Source organism: Mugil cephalus, chromosome 9 (assembly GCF_022458985.1).
Source record: "Mugil cephalus isolate CIBA_MC_2020 chromosome 9, CIBA_Mcephalus_1.1, whole genome shotgun sequence".
Classification (NCBI taxonomy): domain Eukaryota; kingdom Metazoa; phylum Chordata; class Actinopteri; order Mugiliformes; family Mugilidae; genus Mugil; species Mugil cephalus.
The window spans coordinates 3825013-3843885 of NC_061778.1; the positions used below are offsets into that span (position 1 = coordinate 3825013).

At 40.7% G+C, this 18873-nt stretch overlaps 2 protein-coding genes across 2 annotated transcripts; one reads left to right on the top strand and one right to left on the bottom strand.

Moving 5' to 3' along the window:
* The first annotated feature begins 766 nt into the window (after window positions 1–766).
* gipr (gastric inhibitory polypeptide receptor) lies at window positions 767–13652 on the top strand. The gene is made up of 15 exons (XM_047593902.1): window positions 767–938; window positions 3426–3591; window positions 3935–4031; window positions 4175–4282; window positions 4399–4520; window positions 4632–4738; window positions 5034–5187; window positions 6308–6467; window positions 6607–6667; window positions 6840–6909; window positions 7297–7385; window positions 8805–8943; window positions 9039–9080; window positions 11106–11186; window positions 12055–13652. Exons 2-15 carry the CDS (start codon window positions 3541–3543, stop codon window positions 12211–12213), a joined length of 1440 nt encoding a protein of 479 aa, XP_047449858.1. The 5' UTR covers window positions 767–938; window positions 3426–3540; the 3' UTR covers window positions 12214–13652.
* Window positions 13516–18841, bottom strand: LOC125013328 (THAP domain-containing protein 5-like). Its single transcript, XM_047593903.1, has 5 exons — window positions 18654–18841; window positions 16908–17091; window positions 15211–16031; window positions 14016–14202; window positions 13516–13930 (listed from the first exon to the last, which is right to left on the bottom strand). The coding sequence occupies exons 1-5, from the start codon at window positions 18728–18730 to the stop codon at window positions 13811–13813; spliced, it is 1389 nt and encodes a 462-aa protein (XP_047449859.1). The 5' UTR covers window positions 18731–18841; the 3' UTR covers window positions 13516–13810.
* Between the last annotated feature and the right edge of the window lie 32 nt (window positions 18842–18873).

The following is an 18873-nucleotide window of genomic DNA, read 5'->3' on the forward strand; positions in this document are numbered from 1 at the left end:
AACAAATACTTGTGAACAAATAGTTTTTATATTATTTGTATTGTATTTGTATTTGTACAAGAACAAGGACTTTATTTTTTATTATTATTTTTTATTTTTTTTACCGTAACTGGCCTGTGGAGGCAACTAATAACTTTTGGGAAGTTAAGTTTGACTGATTATTCTTTACATTAGTGTTGACACGTCTGCACTCAGGTTCTCTCACGTTCGTCTTAGTTAGCATTCGTTAGCTCGGTAATTCAAACTATTGTCTACTGGTAAATGGTGAATGGTCTTGCTTTTATATAGCGCTTTTCTTTCTATTGCTACTAAAAGCTCTTTACAGTCACATGCAGGTTCAGTGTGTTGCTCAAGGACACTTAAGCATGTGGTACATTCTGGGGATCAAACCGCTAACCTCTCCACCTACCCACTGAGCCACAGTCAAATCATCATCACAGTCATGTTCTGCCTCTTCAAGTCGGCCTAAATCTCCTCTATTAGCTGCATTTAATGCAAAACATCGACCAATACTGCAGATGCATCCAGAATTATTAGAATGGCGAATTAAAGAATACTTATTTTTACACATGCATATTCTAAATTAGAAGTGTAACTCAAAAACACTCCAATGGGACACAATACGTGGGGAAGCATAACATGATGCACTTTAACATAATTAAGTCCAACCCTCCACGAGATGAACTGAAAGAAAGAGAGAGAGAGAGAGAGAGAGAGGGAGAGAGAGACATGCTTGAGTTGCTCAGTAACTGCAGTGAAGTCGTGTCTGTGTTCTCTCCCTCTGTCAGATCCAGATATGCAACTTTATAACGGCCGCGTTTTTAAATGACGGCGTGGTTTCATTGTTTGTGGATTTATTTATTTCTTCCATTCTCGTCCTGCACAGAGGAAATCTGCTCGTCTGGACTCTAGAAGCGAAAAACATGAAGGTCTGGGAGGTGAGTCGTTCCCTTCATTCTGTAAAAGACATGTTCACTATGTTTGTTGTGACATTTTAAAAATGATAACGAATGAACCGTTCCTTGTCACTTGTTCATGACGGCTGGTATCATGTACCATCATGTACCTGCTGCCAACTAGTAAGGTGAGTGAAAGACATAAAAATAAATGTGAACACGTGAATTTGAGAATATGTCAACGCTAATCATTCCACCATTTTTTGAAAAAGAAAAAAAATGTTTATTTAGGACATATCCTAGGTAAACTGAATGCTGTTCATTAACATTTTGGAGCTCATGCGTGGTCTTGGTGTCTTTTGAAAACCAAGACTGTGAAGTTTCTAACACAAAAGAACTACTAAGTGGTTTTGTTCTTGAGTAATCAAAGTTGGCATACAGTTAACCTTTTGACTGGCATTGTAACCACGCGGTTGATCTTTTCTGGTAGTAGTAGTAGTAGTACACAAAAAAATGCTTTATTTCTCATTTTATACCCATTTTCTAACCATCGCTGCTCATCCACATGGTTGAGGATGTTAACTCCCAAATCAGTTTTTTAAAACATTAACCTTTTGACTGGCATTAACCACACGGTTGATCTTTTTTTTGTAGTAGTAGACAATAAAATGCTTAATTTCTAACCTTTGCTAGTCATTCAGTTTGTAAGACACACGAATTTGCCCATGTGCGAACACGTTACATTTACAAATATCTAAGCTGTGGCTTTTATACTTTTTGAGCTACGGTGCTTTTGAACAGATCAGCTCAAAAATATCCATCAAACACCTTCTGGATTCATATTGTGTCAATCTGCACAGTCGTGTGAACACTCTATTTGCAGTGCGTGCTATTAACATAGATTGAAAATGAATGATATTTAATTGTGACTAATCTTATTTCTTAGTGGGGAAGTCAAATAGTTAAAAAAATAAGAAGTCTTTGATGAATCCTATAATGACTTTTATCAATGAAATCAGAAGAAAATTGCTTAAACACAACTGGTGTCCAGAGGTCTGATTGGTTTAAAAAGATACTGGTTTCCCAGAGGACCCCGAGGAATGTTAAAGTGTTAATGATAGCCTCCAGCTTCTGTTTCTGAGCAAGTAAAAGTAGACAGAAAAAAAAAAGAAGACTATTTTTAGACGTCTATCTGAAGTCTGAAGTTCACTGTTGGTGTGATGTGGGAATACCGAGGAAAAAAAAATAAATCAGTGAACGACCATCATTGCTTTGTTTTGATTCTACCAACAGAACAAGTGTCTTCGAGTGAGAGCGTCGAGCTTTTAGGCTCCTGTCCTGAAAGATAAAGTTTATTGTTGGATCGGACCCAGGCGACCCCGGGTCGTCTCTTTAGTTGAGCTGCTGAAGGTCTAGATTACTGGAATATTCCCCCATGAGCCTCCACTCCTCCACTCCCATTCACAACTCACTTTCTCATTCCTCTATTACATGTCATCAACTCCAACACTGACTCTCTCCACTGGTTTTATCTGCCGTCACCATCCATGCATCATTTGAATCACCTATGCATCACGTCACCATCTTTCATCCGTGTCTCTTCTCTTCTCTTCTCTTCTCTTCTCTTCCCACCTTCTTCTTCTTTTTCTGTCTCATGTGAGCTGTGTTCATGCTCTTACTTTTACTTGCTCGCTCTGGGGATTTTTGGGCTCCGGGGCCTCGTAACCATCTGCAGACAAATTTGCTGCTTCCAATTGGTGCAATATAAATAGAACTTTGACCGAATTGAACTAGAATGACGAGTGATTTGCACAACTTAAAAATGGGGCTTTCAACGAAATTGCTTCTTGCAGACAGCCCTCGCTACATCGTGCTCAATGTAGGCTCATGTGCAACCATGTCCTATCGTCTTCTACATATAAACCAACAAAGAGGATGTTGTACGTGTGGCTATGACATAACAATCTGAAATATTTCTTATTTCTTGCTGTAGATAGAGCCCTTCCTTTTCCCTCAGCGTTCATCACGTAACATCTGTTCCCACAGCACAAAGCGAAAGCAGCCAACGGTTCGAGAGTAGCGTTTCGTGGTCGTAACTTATTTCCGCACGTCAAACAAGTCAAAACAAAAAGGTATAGGTGGAGACGCTCAGAGCATCTGGAAAAGCATCTCTGTCAAACCTAAACCAGAGCTAACACACTTCATCTCGGGCGGTGAAGGCGGAAACTAAACAGACGGAGATTTACGAGGTCCTCGGGCCTGTAGTTAAATACAGGGAGGACAGAATCTAAAAGTACACGGTGTGAGTCACCGTGTAGAGCAAGAGGTCTTCAGCGTTTTCCAGGCCAAGGACCCACAAGCTGATGGAGAGATTAAGTAGGGACCCCCTACCTATTATATGTGTTCTATTTAAACTCATTATTATTATCATTTTACAATAAATATTAAGCTGTCCTTCTACAATTTTGCAACCTATGGTGTAGATGACAGATAGATATTGATTGTTATTGTTTTTTTTAATCTTTCCAGGTGATCTGGAGCAGGGTAGAGGAGGAGTAGGGCGCTCCCGTCTGGAACGTTTCCCACCGTTTCCTGTACTTGATCTCTGTTGACTTCCTGATGAAGTACTGCACACCTCTGAGTGATGAAGGCCTCTCACACGCTCCTCGCCCTCTTCCTCCTCTACGGGACCGTGGTATGTGCTGCACGGACATTTACAATTAAAAAAAAAAGAGCGCTAATAATTCTGCTCGCTGATAATTTACGCAACGAGGGAAACGGCCTCTGTGCAACATAATGGATGTTATTAATAGACACTCCTTGTTTTGTGTCACGCACACCAGGTTGTGTATCTGGAGCCGTTGGTTTTAGACGCGGGGACATTTCTTCACTAACTGATTGAGCCGGGGTTTTACTCGGTGTGTGGGTTGTGGTGAGGTATTTAATTGTGACAAATGGGGTTTAGAGTAAGAGGTTAGGAAATGCTTTATATCAATGAGTTTCATTTGTTGTGTGCGTGTGTGTGTGTGTTTGCGTAGAGTGTGTCCGGGAGGACTGTGGAAGAAACCGTGGAAGAATGGAACCGCTACAGAAGTGAATGCCTGCTCCGGATGAGTACAGAACCCAGAGCCAAAGGTAGCACCACAATGACGCACATTCATCACGCTAAAATAAACACAACAAACAGAAAATATGTGTCGAATTATTAAATACAGTTTCTGGAGAAGTGAAATAAATCGCACAACAAAGCATTGCTTACACGTTTCTCCTCTTCGCAGGAGTGTTCTGCAGTCGTATGTTTGACCGGTACGCTTGTTGGACGGACGGACAACCCAACTCTACAGTCAAGGTGCCTTGTCCCTGGTACCTGCCCTGGTACGACCAAGGTAGGAGCACATACACATGCAATGTACTCACCTGTGTGTGTGTGTGTGTGTGTTTGTGTGTGTGCACTGACCTGAAAAAGGTGCGTACTTCATCCTGTCCTGTGGGTTTATCGCAGTGCGGAGTGGATTTGTGCTGCGGGAGTGCGGCCCCGATGGTCAGTGGGCCACCAGCAACTCCAGCCCCACCTGGAGGGACCACTCCCAGTGCACACCTGACAACGGGCAGCAGGAAGCTCAGGTACACACTCGCATAATACAGAAAATTCACCAGAGCTATGGAAACATTAGTTGGAAAAAAAAAAAAAAGTTGGCAAGGAAAACTAGGTTTTTGCGTTTGTTTTTTGTGCAGGAGAAGCAGATGACGGTCCTAGCCTATTTCAGAGTCATGTACACGGTGGGTTACTGTCTGAGTCTGGCCAGTCTGTCTCTGGCCTTGATCATCCTGCTGTTCTTCAGGTAGGCAATCTGCGTCCTAAATGTATATATTCCCGTCTCGTTATTTCATTATTAAAGCCACAGTTTCTTCATGTAGCCTCTGTTTACTGTTAAACGCTGTGCAGACACGGGTCAGACATGTAATCACATTGCAATGATGGAGCGCATCGCGAAAGATTGTGCAAAGTGTGCACATATAAGAACCTTAAATCAGCAAAAAAAACAAGAGGTTCTCCAAAATGTTGCACGTTTAGCAGATTGAGAGAATGTGAAACACTTGTGCTCAACCTCACTGTGGCTTGTGTGATCCCTGCAGTAAGCTTCACTGCACCAGAAACTACATCCACACCAACCTGTTTGCATCGTTCATTCTACGAGCTGTTTCCATCCTGATCAGAGACGCTCTGCTCAGCAGAAACCCTCCCGAGTTCAGAGACAACAGGGACATCTCTGATGTGCTCAGTGACCAGGTTAGGACCCAGAAAATAGACAACGGGACTGTTTCAGAGACGCTGACATCTAGGTCACAGCAAAACCCCCCTGATTCCCCTATATTCATCACACTACACTAACTGCTGACACTGCAGGCTTTAAACATATCACTGGATGGTACTGGATGCTGGTTTGAGACTCGAGTGGAATGTAAAACATTTCCAGGTTTAAACTTAGACAGACTTTTTTTTCCACAAGCGAAGTTACTTGATCACAGCGGCTTAGTTGCACATAAAAGAAACACTCTTAAAAACCATAAGTAAAAACATTGACATTTAACGTTACCTCAAATAATGGAGAGAAATCAGTTGACATCCGGTTCTTCCTTTTAATCTTCTGCTCCCATAACTTTCTCTGTCTTTCTCCATGTTCTTGGATTATTGTAGGCTGGGCACTGTGGCATATTTAAACTTTTAATCCAATTTTATTCTCTGTTATTGCCACTTCTCTGTGAGTGAATATCGGTTAGACGCATCGAACATGGCGCCCATGCGACACGTGACCAGCTCAGATCCAATCAGCATAGAGGGATAGTTCAGACGGTCCGTTCCGGCGGCGCTGCCGTTAGTGACCGTTAGTGGCTGTTAGTGAGACAAATTTTGAATATTTGCCGTGAAAATATGAAACTTTTTTTTTAATTATTTTTTTTCATAAACATCACACATACCTGTTTATAGAATCATTATAAACAAATATGTATATCATATATAATATATATCAATTATAATGGGGATCCGCGGCAGGCTGACACGTAATGATGCGACACGTAACGATGCGACTGGAGTGACGTCATTAACTGCGCGTCAAACGATGATACATGTGGTGTCCGAAAACTGTTGGGATTGAGTTCAATATCTATATAGATATATATATATATCTATATAGATATAGATATATATATAGATATAGTGGAAGATAGGGAGTAGGGGGTAGGGAATGAGTGAAATACTGCCCAACGTGATTCAGTTGTTTGCATATATCTTGCAACTATAATAATCATAATAAGAAATGTATATTAATAACAGTATTATTAATATAAAATAAATATTACATCTAACTTTTTTTTTTTACATCTCTCCCTGCAAACACCCTCGTCAGGCAGTGACCGGCTGCCGCGTGGCTCAGGTGCTGATGCAGTACTGTGTTGGAGCCAACTATTACTGGCTGCTGGTAGAGGGCCTGTATCTACACAACCTGCTGGTGCTGATGGTGTTCTCTGAAAACCGCTACTTCTGTGGATACATGTTCATAGGCTGGGGTATGGCACAACACAAGTCAACACAAACACACGTGATGCAGCTGAAAGAGAAGAGAGAGAGAGAAAAAAGAAATGTTTAGCCTGATCCACATCTATGCTGTTCTTAACTTTCCATACTTATTTCTTTCGTTTGCGCCAGGAGCCCCGGTGTTGTTTGTCGTTCCTTGGATTATTGTACGTTACCTGTTTGAAAACACAAGGTGATTTTTTATTTTTTTTAACATTTTGCATATACTCCACTTGTGCATTACTTACATAATTCAGTTTCAGTGTGATTGACAGTCCAATGTGTCCCAATAAAAAGTGATTTGTGAGCGAGTGATGTGATGCTGGACTCTGCTTCATGTCTTTATCCTATATGTATTTTTTCAGATGCTGGGAGATAAATCAAAACCCGGCATACTGGTGGATAATACGCACCCCTATCCTGATGGCTATAATGGTAATAGGCGCACACACATCCAAATAAAAAACCCCATTAAAGTAGATCTCCAAATGCACACAATGTGAACACAGAGCAGAGCATTTTTTTTTGTGTAAACTGTGTTTCTTTGTGCCGTTTCATCTTCTTTGCGTTGTGTTATGACATAACGTCTCCTCGCGGTTGTTCTTCAGGAAGCGTTGTCTCGACACAGCGCAGATAGCACACACACCGAACGTGACCCGAAGTCTTCCCTGACTCATTCAGATCATTCAACCACAAACCGACACACCTACACGCAGTGAAGGAGGTTTTTCCAGTGGAGGCTGCAGTTACACACCTGCTTTGGGTCAGTGTTCATATCTTGTCATGACTTAATGGGATTGTTTCTCATTTTTATCTCTTCAGGTGAACTTCTTTGTCTTCATCCGCATCATCCAAATCCTCATATCCAAGCTGAAAGCCCGTCAGATGAGATACACCGATTACAAATTCAGGTATGCAGAAATGTACTAAAAATACATTTCCCCACCACACACTGTAGACAGAGACAGAAATGAGGCCAAGAGCAAGTTAAACTTGCTGAGCATATGAACTCTACAGAAACCTCCCTCTTCTAACCGGAGCATTTAAAGGATCAGAGCAGAATTAAGATGAAAGCAGGAGCACAGGGTCGAAGTCAGCACTTTAGTATTTAGACACAAACATCTGATGTTTAACTGGAAGTCACACGGAGACGGAGGGTCGGATTACACACCTTTGTGTGACCTGTGTTATTGTGGTCAACATTTGTTATTTTCACTGCAAATTTAAATGTTTTGGAGATCGTCCCAGTGTGATTCTGTAATTCTACTATTGTTCACCATTGTTTTTTCTCAGAAGCTCGTGTTGTGGTTGACATGCAGGCTTTTAGATGTGGTCTAGATGTGAATCAGATGGATTTTCATTGTCGTTTTTTTTTTTTTGCTAAATATTTTTATTGGCAAAAATAAGAATGACTTACCAAATACTTTTCTTTTTATTAAAAAAAAAAGACAGTTGACTAGTTAAAATTAATAAAACAAAACAAAATAACATCAATAAATGAATCCCAACATTCACACAAACATGAATATTTGACAAACCAGCATCTAATCTAGCAGTTCATTAAAATACGAAATAAAGGGTTTAAAAAAGAACGTATGGGTACACTCTCTCCTCGTATATTTAATTTTCTCAAGTTTGCTCAAGAAAAAACATGGTGTCCCAAGCTATCGTGACATAGAGAGGAGGCTGGAAGATTTCCACTGGAGGAGGAGGAGGTGAAATGAATAATTTCTCATTGATCTGAATTGAACAGCCTTCCATAGGTAATAAATGGACAGGATTGTATGTCAATTCCCATTATGGTCGATGTTTTAATGAACTGTAAATACATAATTGTGTTGGCGAAGGCAAAAGAAAAACATTTCATTGCTTTTTTTTGTGCAGAAAGAACGAAGGAAGCTCAAGCTGCAGGGAGGGCGCCACTTACATGCTGACATTTGATATTTACAGTTTTAATTTCTTTTTATGCTGCAATTCATTGGAATATACACTAAATTTCAGACATTAATTCTTAATAGAGTGCTTCAAGCAATCCATCTCTTTAATGGTGAGTTTCTAAGGAGAGAAGACCTCTTACAGACTTATCTCCTGACATATCATTGACCAGCATGATGTTCACACATTAGCTGATGATTATCTCGCATTAATGGACTAAGTTGCATGAGTAATTTCCCTCCTGCAGAGCTACTGTTTTCCCATGATGCTCTGCTGCAGGTAGTGAAGCGTTTCTCCAGTTTATCCCTGTACATGGATTCGCTGTTGTGAGACTGCAATTAAGCTGCAAAGCATTGAACAAACCGAGCATCTCCTCTGTGTGCGTTTCTCTGCAGACTGGCCAAATCCACCCTGACCCTCATCCCCCTGCTAGGCATCCACGAGGTGATCTTCGCATTGCTGACGCAGGAGCACGCAGAGGGAGTCCTCCACAACGTCAACCTCTTCTTCCATCTCTTCTTCAACTCCTTCCAGGTTCGGTAAATCCACCCAGACTAAATAAAAATGTATCAGCACTGTGTGGTATTTGTATGTGCAGTTTGGTTAAGCATGAGTTCTTCTCCTCACAGGGTTTACTCGTTGCCATCCTCTACTGTTTTGTCAACAAGGAGGTAAGTGGCATGGCAGCGTGCTTGCATTACGGGTTTTGTGAAGACGTACATTTGTTTTTTTGGGGGGGGACAAATAAATTACACTGATACCTAATCTGGTAGTATGAACACCTTTATATTAGCATCAGTATCGGCACATTCCTAATAGATGCTGATGACTCATTGTTCTTTGTGAGTTGCTGCCATCAAGGAGTGTCGTTGCTATGCGGTGGGGAGTGTATAGTCTGGTGTAGGTGGATGGTACAAGTCCAAAAGTTAGTTAGTTACTTCTTCTGGTGGTGGTCATAATGTTGTGGCTGATCGGTGTATAAGGCATTAAAATATATCTGATTATTATTGGCACCCATGAAGTTTAAGTGCATAATGTGGAATATCTTCTGAAAGAAATGGATCATGTGAAACATTTCTTTTCTATAAAGAACTCGTGTTTGATACAAAAGAGCAAATGATAAACAACAATAAACAATGCGAGGTAAAAATAGAAAAACTTGAAGCTTGATGTGTCACTGGTATTGGCACCCTTTACTGTAAATCACTTTGGAAACACATTGTGACTCACCTGTGGTAAATCACAAATGAGAATCACCTGTGATAAATTGTCTGTGCCCATGTGACATGAGTTAGCCAATGAATGATTTTATCTGTCCCTTTGTCACAATGGTGAAGACAAAGGAGCCGTCTGAGGACATCAGAAGTGCGATAATTAGCAAACACAAGACCTCCAAAGGGTATAACGCCGTCTCCAAAGACCTTGGTATCCCTATTTAAACAGTGCGTAATATTATTAAGAAGTTTGCCAAGCATGGGACTGTCAAGAACCTCCCTGGACGTGGGGGGAAGAGAAAAATTGATAAGAGAAGTCTTTGAAAGTTGGTGCGAATGGTGGAAAAAAACACCACGTAAAACATCCACAGACCTGAAGGCCAACCTGGAACAGTCTGGGGTCATGATTTCAACAAGCACCATACATCGCACACTAAACCAAACAGGGCTTCATGGGCGAAAGCCAAGGAAGACACCATTGCTGAGGAAAAGACATAAAAAGGACCAACTAATCTTTGCCAAAGAATACCTGGACACACCACAGTCCTTCTGGGAAAATGTTCTGTGGACAGATGAAACAAAAATAGAGCTTTTTGGCAATGCATACAAACAGTTTGTTTACAGACAGCGCAATGAAGCCTACAAGGAAAAGAACACCCTATCAACAGTTAAGCATGGTGGAGGATCCATAATGCCGTGGGGCTGCTTTGCTGCATCTGGAACTGGAGGCCTTGAACGCATCACAGGACTCATGAAATCTGAGAATTATCAAGAGATTTTAGAGCGAAATGTCCTACCCAGTGTAAGAAAATTTGGTTTGGGTTGAAGATCATGGGTCCTCCAGCAAAACAAAGACCCAAAGCAAACATCCAAAAGCACGGAGGAATGGTTGGACTTTTTTAATGGCCAGCAATGAGTCCTGGTCTCAATACGACTGAAAATCTTTGGTATGAGCTGAAATCTGCCATTGGGGAAAAGAAACCTGCAAACGTTCCAGAGCTTGAACAATTTGCAAAGAAGGAGTGGGAGAAAATACCAGCTGAGAAGAGCAAGAAGCTCATAGATGGCTACAAGAAACGTTTGGAGACTGTCGTCACTGCCAAAGTGTGTGCAACCACATATTAAAGAGGGGGCCATTAATGCTGCACATGCTGTTTTCTGTTTCTTCTTTGAAATAACAATATGTAGGCTGAAAAAAACATTTTCTTAAATTACTTTGGACCTGCAATTAAAAGATCCTGATGATATAAATTTGGTACAATTCCATTTATTTCTGAAGATATTGTAGAGGTTATGCAAAAAAAATGAAGGGGTGCCAATAATGGTGAGCAGTGACTGTAGGTAGGATTTAAGACAACAAATCAGACACGTGTGAGTTCACATAATTACATTAGTTCAGCCTTCTCCTAAATTGCCTTGTCGTCTTAAATATTTTTTGATTATTTATTTCCCTTCCTGTAACAACTCGTCCTCTGGTTCCAGGTGCAGGCGGAGTTGAAGAAAGCGTGGCAGAGGTGGAAGCTGTGGATGACTGACCTGTACGACCTCAGGAACACGTCGCAGGTGTGTTACCCTAAACCCTGCAGCCCGTTTATAATAAATACAGGCTGTAATCTTTCTTTCTTGTTGCATTTATAGTAATAGACATCGAACATAGATACTTTCCATACTTCAGCCATTCGATGTTGTGTAGTAACAGTGGAAAGTAACTAAACTATTGAGTTGTGGCAACAACTCGATACACAAACCTTGTGAAACACAAACTCGGGTTGAACCACAACACAGAACACAAGGCAGAAGAGGAGAATTAAGATACAAGTTTTAATTTTATAGTAGTTATTAATAGTTAAACAATTCTTTTTTTTAGTGTTTGAAACGGCATTTTCACATATTTCGTATGATTGTGTCTGTTTGGTTTTTCTGTTGTTGTATCAGCTCGGCCACATAGTAAATGAGGCCACTACCTCAATATACTTCAGAGTTTAAATTAAATAAATTACTGTGATGTCTTGTGTTCTTTATGAAGCTATTATTTGAAATTTGCCGATACCAGCCTGTATTTTACTCAGGATCAGATCAGAAAGAAAATCGTAATCGAACATCACTGCAAAACAGATGGTACATGTGTGTTTACAAAGAGGTGGAGCAGGAAACTCTGGGCTTCACACTCTACAGTATTTTTATATGGATTTTGAAAAGGTGAATGTTGCTTCAGTAGTTTAATACATTTAGTCACATACCACCACTAACCAGACTAAATATTGGTCCCTTTATGTATAAAATCCAATTGTAGTCATGGCAACTGAAAGGACCGTTCGGATGATTTCCTATGAGTTGACTCGTTTATTTGTTAGATGAGTCCATACAGTGCGTTCATTTTAAAAAGGTTTATTTGCACTGAGAAGTAATAACCTTATGTTTTGCTGTGCAGGTTGGTGCCAACAGGGCTCGCTCCAGCCAGGGATACCATCTGTCTCCTTACCTCCCACCTGCCCAGGAGGTGAACCACCTCTCCTCCACCCATCCGCCCGCTTCCCACCCTTACGCCAACCACCAGGAGCAGCTGGGGAACGGGAAGCCCAGGACGTAGCGCTACATCTCCGCTTGCAGACCGGATGGGAGCGGGAGAAGAGAAAGAGGAGGTGACCTGTGAAAGCTGAACGTTCAGAATATGTTTTTAAACCACTCTTTGACTGTTGACGGAGATCAAGCTGAGTGGATGGAGGACGCTGCATTTCATTTCATTCATGCTGTGGTGCCTAAAAGCAGCAGTGACTCACTTGGACCTGCAAAAAGGAACAATTTCCATTTGAGGATAATTTGTACTCCAAGACTCATATCCTGCATATCCTCAATCTCTTATTTTATTTCCATAGAGAAAACAATGTAATTTTATTTATCTTTTTCTACCTCTGAAATGATGTTCAAAGATGTATATGTGCCAGACAAGTTCAGCAGAACAGCTTTTTGTTTTTTTTTTTTTTACCACTAACAGGATAAAACCACATCACTCCACTCCCCACTGGCCGCTTTTGAGACGATAACTTTCTGCTGTACGGCTGTTGGATCTTGTCCGCGTTTTTCAACAAATGTTTTCCCTACAAATTAGTGCAATCATGCACAACGAGCACCAGAAACTCCCAAAAGACAAACAAAAGTTATTCCCCTAATGAGAGTCAATGCACTGAAAAACCGCAGTCTCACCTGAACCGGTTCCTCAGTTCAACGGGAGGTCTTTATTTTCACTTCAGTGTTTTTTTTGTTTTTTTTTTGTGCTTTTCCACACCTTGACTCGGATTTTTGCCCTCGCCACAACCTCGAGATGCTGAATGCAGCCTCTTTTATCACAGAAAAATGTCAGTAAGCTCTTTTGCTGGCCCTTTTTTTTTTTTTTTTTTAAATGTGTAGCATCTAATTTGGACCTTTTGGAATCGAAATTAAACTTAAGCGCAAAGATACAGCTGTCTCTGCCGCCATCTAGTGGAAAGATTGAGAATTCTCCCTGAGGGGAACGTATTTATTACAAAAACCTAATAAGCAGGTTTAACAGGTGTGTTTTTCTATGAGTTCAGTATTTATATAAAAGTCACTTAAATCAATGTTTTCTGAATTTCCAATAATAAAAACGTGGGAAAAAATGCTTTAAGAGCTGTGTAATAAACTGATCACTGAGGCCGAATCAGCTCCTCCCTAACTCAACTCACCATGCAGCAACTTGCTCTTAGTAGCGAATCAAATTTTCCACGAGCCGATCCTGAAATGATGCGTTCTTTACTGATGCTACAGACTGTGACTTCTGTTCTGGCTCATTTGTTTTGTTTCAATCGTCCGAACTCGCTGACAGACGTAGGCAGCAGATGCATCTGAAGAAATGAATCAGACAAACCAAAAATAAAAGTCACCTTTTTATGATATTTACATTATCCCAAAAAAAGAAATACACTTTAATAAGTCAGAACAAAATGGAGTTGAAGGAAGAGTGGAGCTATAGAAGACAAAAACCCTTAAAAAAAACAAAAAAAACAAAAACACATTCAACGTTGTCCCGTGTTAATCATTCATAATTGTGCAAACCTCATTTGATACATAGATATTGTTTAGATTAGAGCCTTTTTGTTTTGTTTTCGGTACAGTAGTAAACCCCATTATATGTTTTGGCACGGTGCACACTGACGTCCACGATCAGGTCACAGCTTTTCCTCCGAGTCGTTCAGTGGAGTGCACAAGTACGCAACGTCGTCCTCTTCGTAGATGATGGCCACGGTCTCACCGGGATGTGACGCCGCCGCACTGGTCTGTATATAGGCCTGAGGGAAAAGGAACGAAAAAATACTGATTACCATTTAATGAAGAATTCTATTTCCATACTTCCATCCAATTCAAAATGAATACCCTCTCAAGAAGCTGCAGCCGCTCCTCGTTCAGCAGGTTGTTTTGCCTCAGCTGACTGACCACGTTCTCCAGTCCTAAGAGTTTCTCCAGGTGTCGACGGTGGCGCTGCTGCAGCACCTTCACCTTTTTCTGTAGCTCGGCCACAATCGCCTCCAGCTGCTCCTTGCTCAGACTGTTCTTGTGGTAACTTTTCATGAAACAAGACGAGAGGATACAGAAAGAGAAGCATGATGCCGAAGAGCTTTTTATTAACAGCTTTAAATATGTTGATATCTTCTTATTTAGTGTTCGCTGCATCTTTGATTAATTTTCCATCTATGGCTGGGCGGTATAAACATGTATATCACGGTATTTTTCAAAATTCTAATGGTTACGGTATTTTTTTTATGCATAATCGCGTGTTCACAACATTTTCTACTGATTGAGAGAGGAACTAATGCAGCGGATTGACTAAGAATGGACTATTTTACTGCGATAATGAGTAAATATTGTAGAATAATCCCTCACTAGTAGCAAAATAGTTGGAGTGGCCCCGTGTTAGCGCTGCTTGCTAATGTCGAAATCCGCGGACAGCTCGGAGATAAAAAATAAATAAATTAAATGTTATCAAGATTAAAAGAAGAAACATGGACAATTACGGTTTAATTTATTTTGACATATTTATCAATATTTAAACACATTTAAACTATTGTGTCTGTAATGTCGATAGCAGCGCGACCGGCTACCGTAATAATTGTAGTCTGCGCGCAAAGTTTCTTTTCTCATTCATAAAAACATAAAATTGCGGAAATTTTCGGGGACAGCTTTAGCGGGGGGACAGGTCATAAAAAACGGGGACTGTCCCCTAGAACCCAGGGACGTCTGGTCACTCTAAAAGACTACAACAACAAAACAACCACACATCGCACTGACGCCGTTGTCACACCATGTGTGTTTCGAAGCGCTACATTGAAAATGGTCCGGTCTGAAACTGTATCTCGCGTTCCGTGTAATCAAATACACCGGTATGCCGGTATATTAAAAACTCATACCGAAAAAATACCACATTCGGTATGAACCGCATACCGGACAGCCCTATTTTCATCTATGACCTAAACCGAAAACTGAATCAATTTTTTTCCACTGTAAACTCAATCAATGATAAATCTTTAATAAAACAAACTGAAAGCACAGACAAATGAAGACCAGTTCTCACCAGTGTTCCTCCAGCTGTTGATCTTGCTGCTCGGTGTCCTCTTCCTCGGACTTGCCCTCGTCTCCCTCGCCCCCCTCCGAGTCCAGTCTTTCCACATTGAGGACCACAGTGGGGGAGGGTGTAGCGTGCTTGGACACTATAGGCAGGGTGGATGTGATGGGCTTGGAGCTCAGGGCGGAGGACAGGACCGTATCAGGGGAGAAGGTGAACCTGGGAGATGCGTCACTGGGGAAAACACTTGGAATCGTCTGGAAGTAGGCGATGACCTGGGTCCCATGGCCTCTGTGGACATCTGACAACTCTTCTGTGGTATAAGTCACATCTTCAGCTAAACCAGAGGCCACGGCTTCATCTGAACAGCCAAGTGTGGGGTCGTTCACCACCAGCCTGTGACCCTGAGTTAAAATGGCAGCGGTGATTCCACTCACAAGCTCATCCTGCCCTTCACCAGCAGAACATTCAGACATCACCACCACCTCCTCCGAGCTCCCTCCGCCGTCACCGAGATCATCTACCGTCTGGAATAAAGTTAAAGGGACGTTTATTCTCGTCTCAGCTCCGTCCACGGCTGCCAGCGGGTCCAGGCCGGTCTGGAGAGAGCAGTCATATCCTGCAGCGTCACCGGACTCCACCAAGCTCATTTCTCCGTGTTGCGATGGGTCGACAGCGATCTCGTACAGATGAACCGTGTGCATCATGTTCTGCATCTCTACGGCGTCAAAAGCCGTGGTCCTGTCATCCGACGCGACGGTGCTTTGACTGCTGTTCACCCTCAGCCGCTTCGGCTTCATCTCACTGTGATCCGTGGCCGCTTTCCTTTTCTAGAAAGAAAAAAGAAGTGCGTGTTTACTTGAAGGAACACGATAGGTTTTATAGTCAGACGTTAATGATCTACAAGGGAAATTACTTCATTACTACATTCTTAAAACCACAAGTAAAAAGAAAGATAAAATAAGATTAGATTAAAATAAAATAAGTGATATCTAGTAAAATAAAATAAACAAATTTACAGAATTATGATTATGAACAAACATGTATTTTTCCAATCAGTTATAGTATATAATTACAAGACTTCACATAATTTGTTTCTTATAAAAAAAGGAAATAAAGAGAGGAAATATCTCCAACATAAACAACGTCCATTAACAATACTTCATTGCCCATCATTTCCTTTTACCATCTTTTTTTTTTTTCAATTGGAAAAGAAAGTGTAGACTGAAGCCAAACGTTATTTAGTCAACCCTTCCAAAACAAATATAATTACCTGCTTTGTTCCCTCATCTACTAGTTTAACTACTCTACGGTAACATAATATTTTCCTTCTGCATTCAGATGTTCTATCGGAATCTGACACGGATGCTGCCAATAATCAGTTGACACAAGTTCAAATACTTTGAAGTGTAAAACTTTTTTATAGAATTATTCGTTGTTAAATGAGATTCGTAATTACACAATTCTATGAGAAAACTACAAAGAAACTAGTTTTGCAAATAAATGCAAAAATAAACTGACTCACTCTCATTAGAACAGCTTTAAATTCTTCCTGCTCCGATATAAAAGCTGCACCATTAACAGAAACTAAAACATGGAGGTTCACATTGATAAGACTCTGTGCTGCCTAAACGTAGTTCATTTGACAGTAGCGTATTTTTATTAAAGAGATGGAGCTTGAGGATTAAGGTTTTCTCGTGTTTTACCTCAGCCTCCTGGAAGACTGTGGGCACGGCGTCGTTCTCGAGGTAACGGATCCCCCATCGCACCTTGAAGCAGGAAGGTGCAAAATGTTCATGGCAAATGTACTGGTGTCGAGAGGGAGTCCAGTTCTCACGGCCCATGTTCCTCAGCCACTGCTGCAGCCGGACCGGGTCCTGGAGAGGAAACCTGAAATACAATTTAAAAAAAATAAAAATAAAAAATACAAATAAGGGACTCTGGTCACACTTGGCGTCTTTCAAGTGAAATATGTTGAAATATTTAAATAAATTTATTGTTATTTAACAAACTGTATGTTTACAAGGTTTGAGTTAGTTATATGTATATATATCTGTATAATTCTACTTTTATTTTATTTTATAGTGCTTTTTCTATTGTTTTATATTGCACTACTGACAATAAAGGACTCAAACAACAGCTTCATTTGTTTTGATGATTTCACAGTAAATCGATGAGCATTAAAAGCTCCAAAACTAAAGTGAAAATCACCACATGAGATATGATGCGATCAGGTAACTGACTCATCACAAGTTTGGCTTTTAATGTGTAAAATGATCCAACTCTGTTCATTACGTAGGCCACAGTTAGTGCTGCGACCAACCGTCACCTTCACTGAAAGACGCGCCTCATATTTTAAGGGAGGTAGATTAAATATTAGAACACTTTTTTTTAACCTCCTGAGACCTGAGCTTTAGTTTGCTATGCATTTTTAATTTCTCCAAGGTATTTGGGATTAGTAGAACCTAAAAACTATAAAAACTAAGCATCATCGTTGAACAGGAGGTACATTTTTTGGAAAAAGTGATGCTCTTATATGTGGACATGGGGATTATTTCACTGTGTATTATAATAAACTCACCAATATTTAACTAAGTATAAAACTAAACATGCAAATAATTAAGTCCCAGTGTCCTCAATCAAGTATTTGCTAATTAGTGAAGTTATAGCTCGTTACTATTGATAGAATTTGTTAAGAAAAGTTAATAAACATAAATAAACAAGTTTCAACTGAGGTTTTGTACATTTTTGCTCTTTTGCTACGCGATCGGCTGCAGAATGAATCGACTGAAATGCCATGACGTGTTTTTACACCAACTAGTGCGTAGTTATGAGGATAAAAGTTTAAATGGAGCAGAATGAGCTGCCCCAAACCTAAGACAAAATGTCCCCACATGAGGAAGCAGGTTAAATATTGGCCCACTGCCAATAAAACATAAAGCCATGACAGTAGTAGTTCCTACGAGTTTCACGACTGTCACTGTTTTTTTGTTTTTTTAAGAATTAGCTTCATAATTAAAAGTATCTATAACCTGTCATCGCTATAACCAACACATCACAAAAACAAACCTGCTACAATAAATAAATAAACATATTAACCTTCCAAGAAACCTTAAAGTCCGTCTTAAAATGTAAAATTTGCATGTCATACTACCCTGTGACCTGGCAGCCATATGTCACAGTTCATGATTAAATCAGGATTTGTTTCAAAGGTCAAAACAAGAAACTTAGCAAGTCATCAAAACATAAGCGGCAACAAAATCTGCAGGTTTCTCGACTACACAGATTCGCTTCGGTAGATAAAAAGCTGTGAATAAATATCTCGAAGGTGTTAAGCAGTGACTCGTCAAACAGGAAAAAGTTGCTTGGGGTTTTGATGACGTCCCTATGAGCTCGGCTCAGTGTGTGAGGAGCGGCTTCATTTAGCGAGACACATCAAATCAACCTCTTACTTGTAGAAGCTTTTCCTGTCGGTGCCGCCGCCTCCGGAGTCATTCCTGCAGTTCGGGACCGAACAATATTTGGGCATTTCAGGCTGGTGTCGCTTCTCCTGGGTCCGAGTCCGACTGGGTTCATGGGAAGGTGAAACGCGTGTTGTGTGTTGTCAACTGGCGGCGCGTAGTTGACGAGTGGCGATCAGCTGTTAAAAACGTGTGACGTCAAATGTGTGCG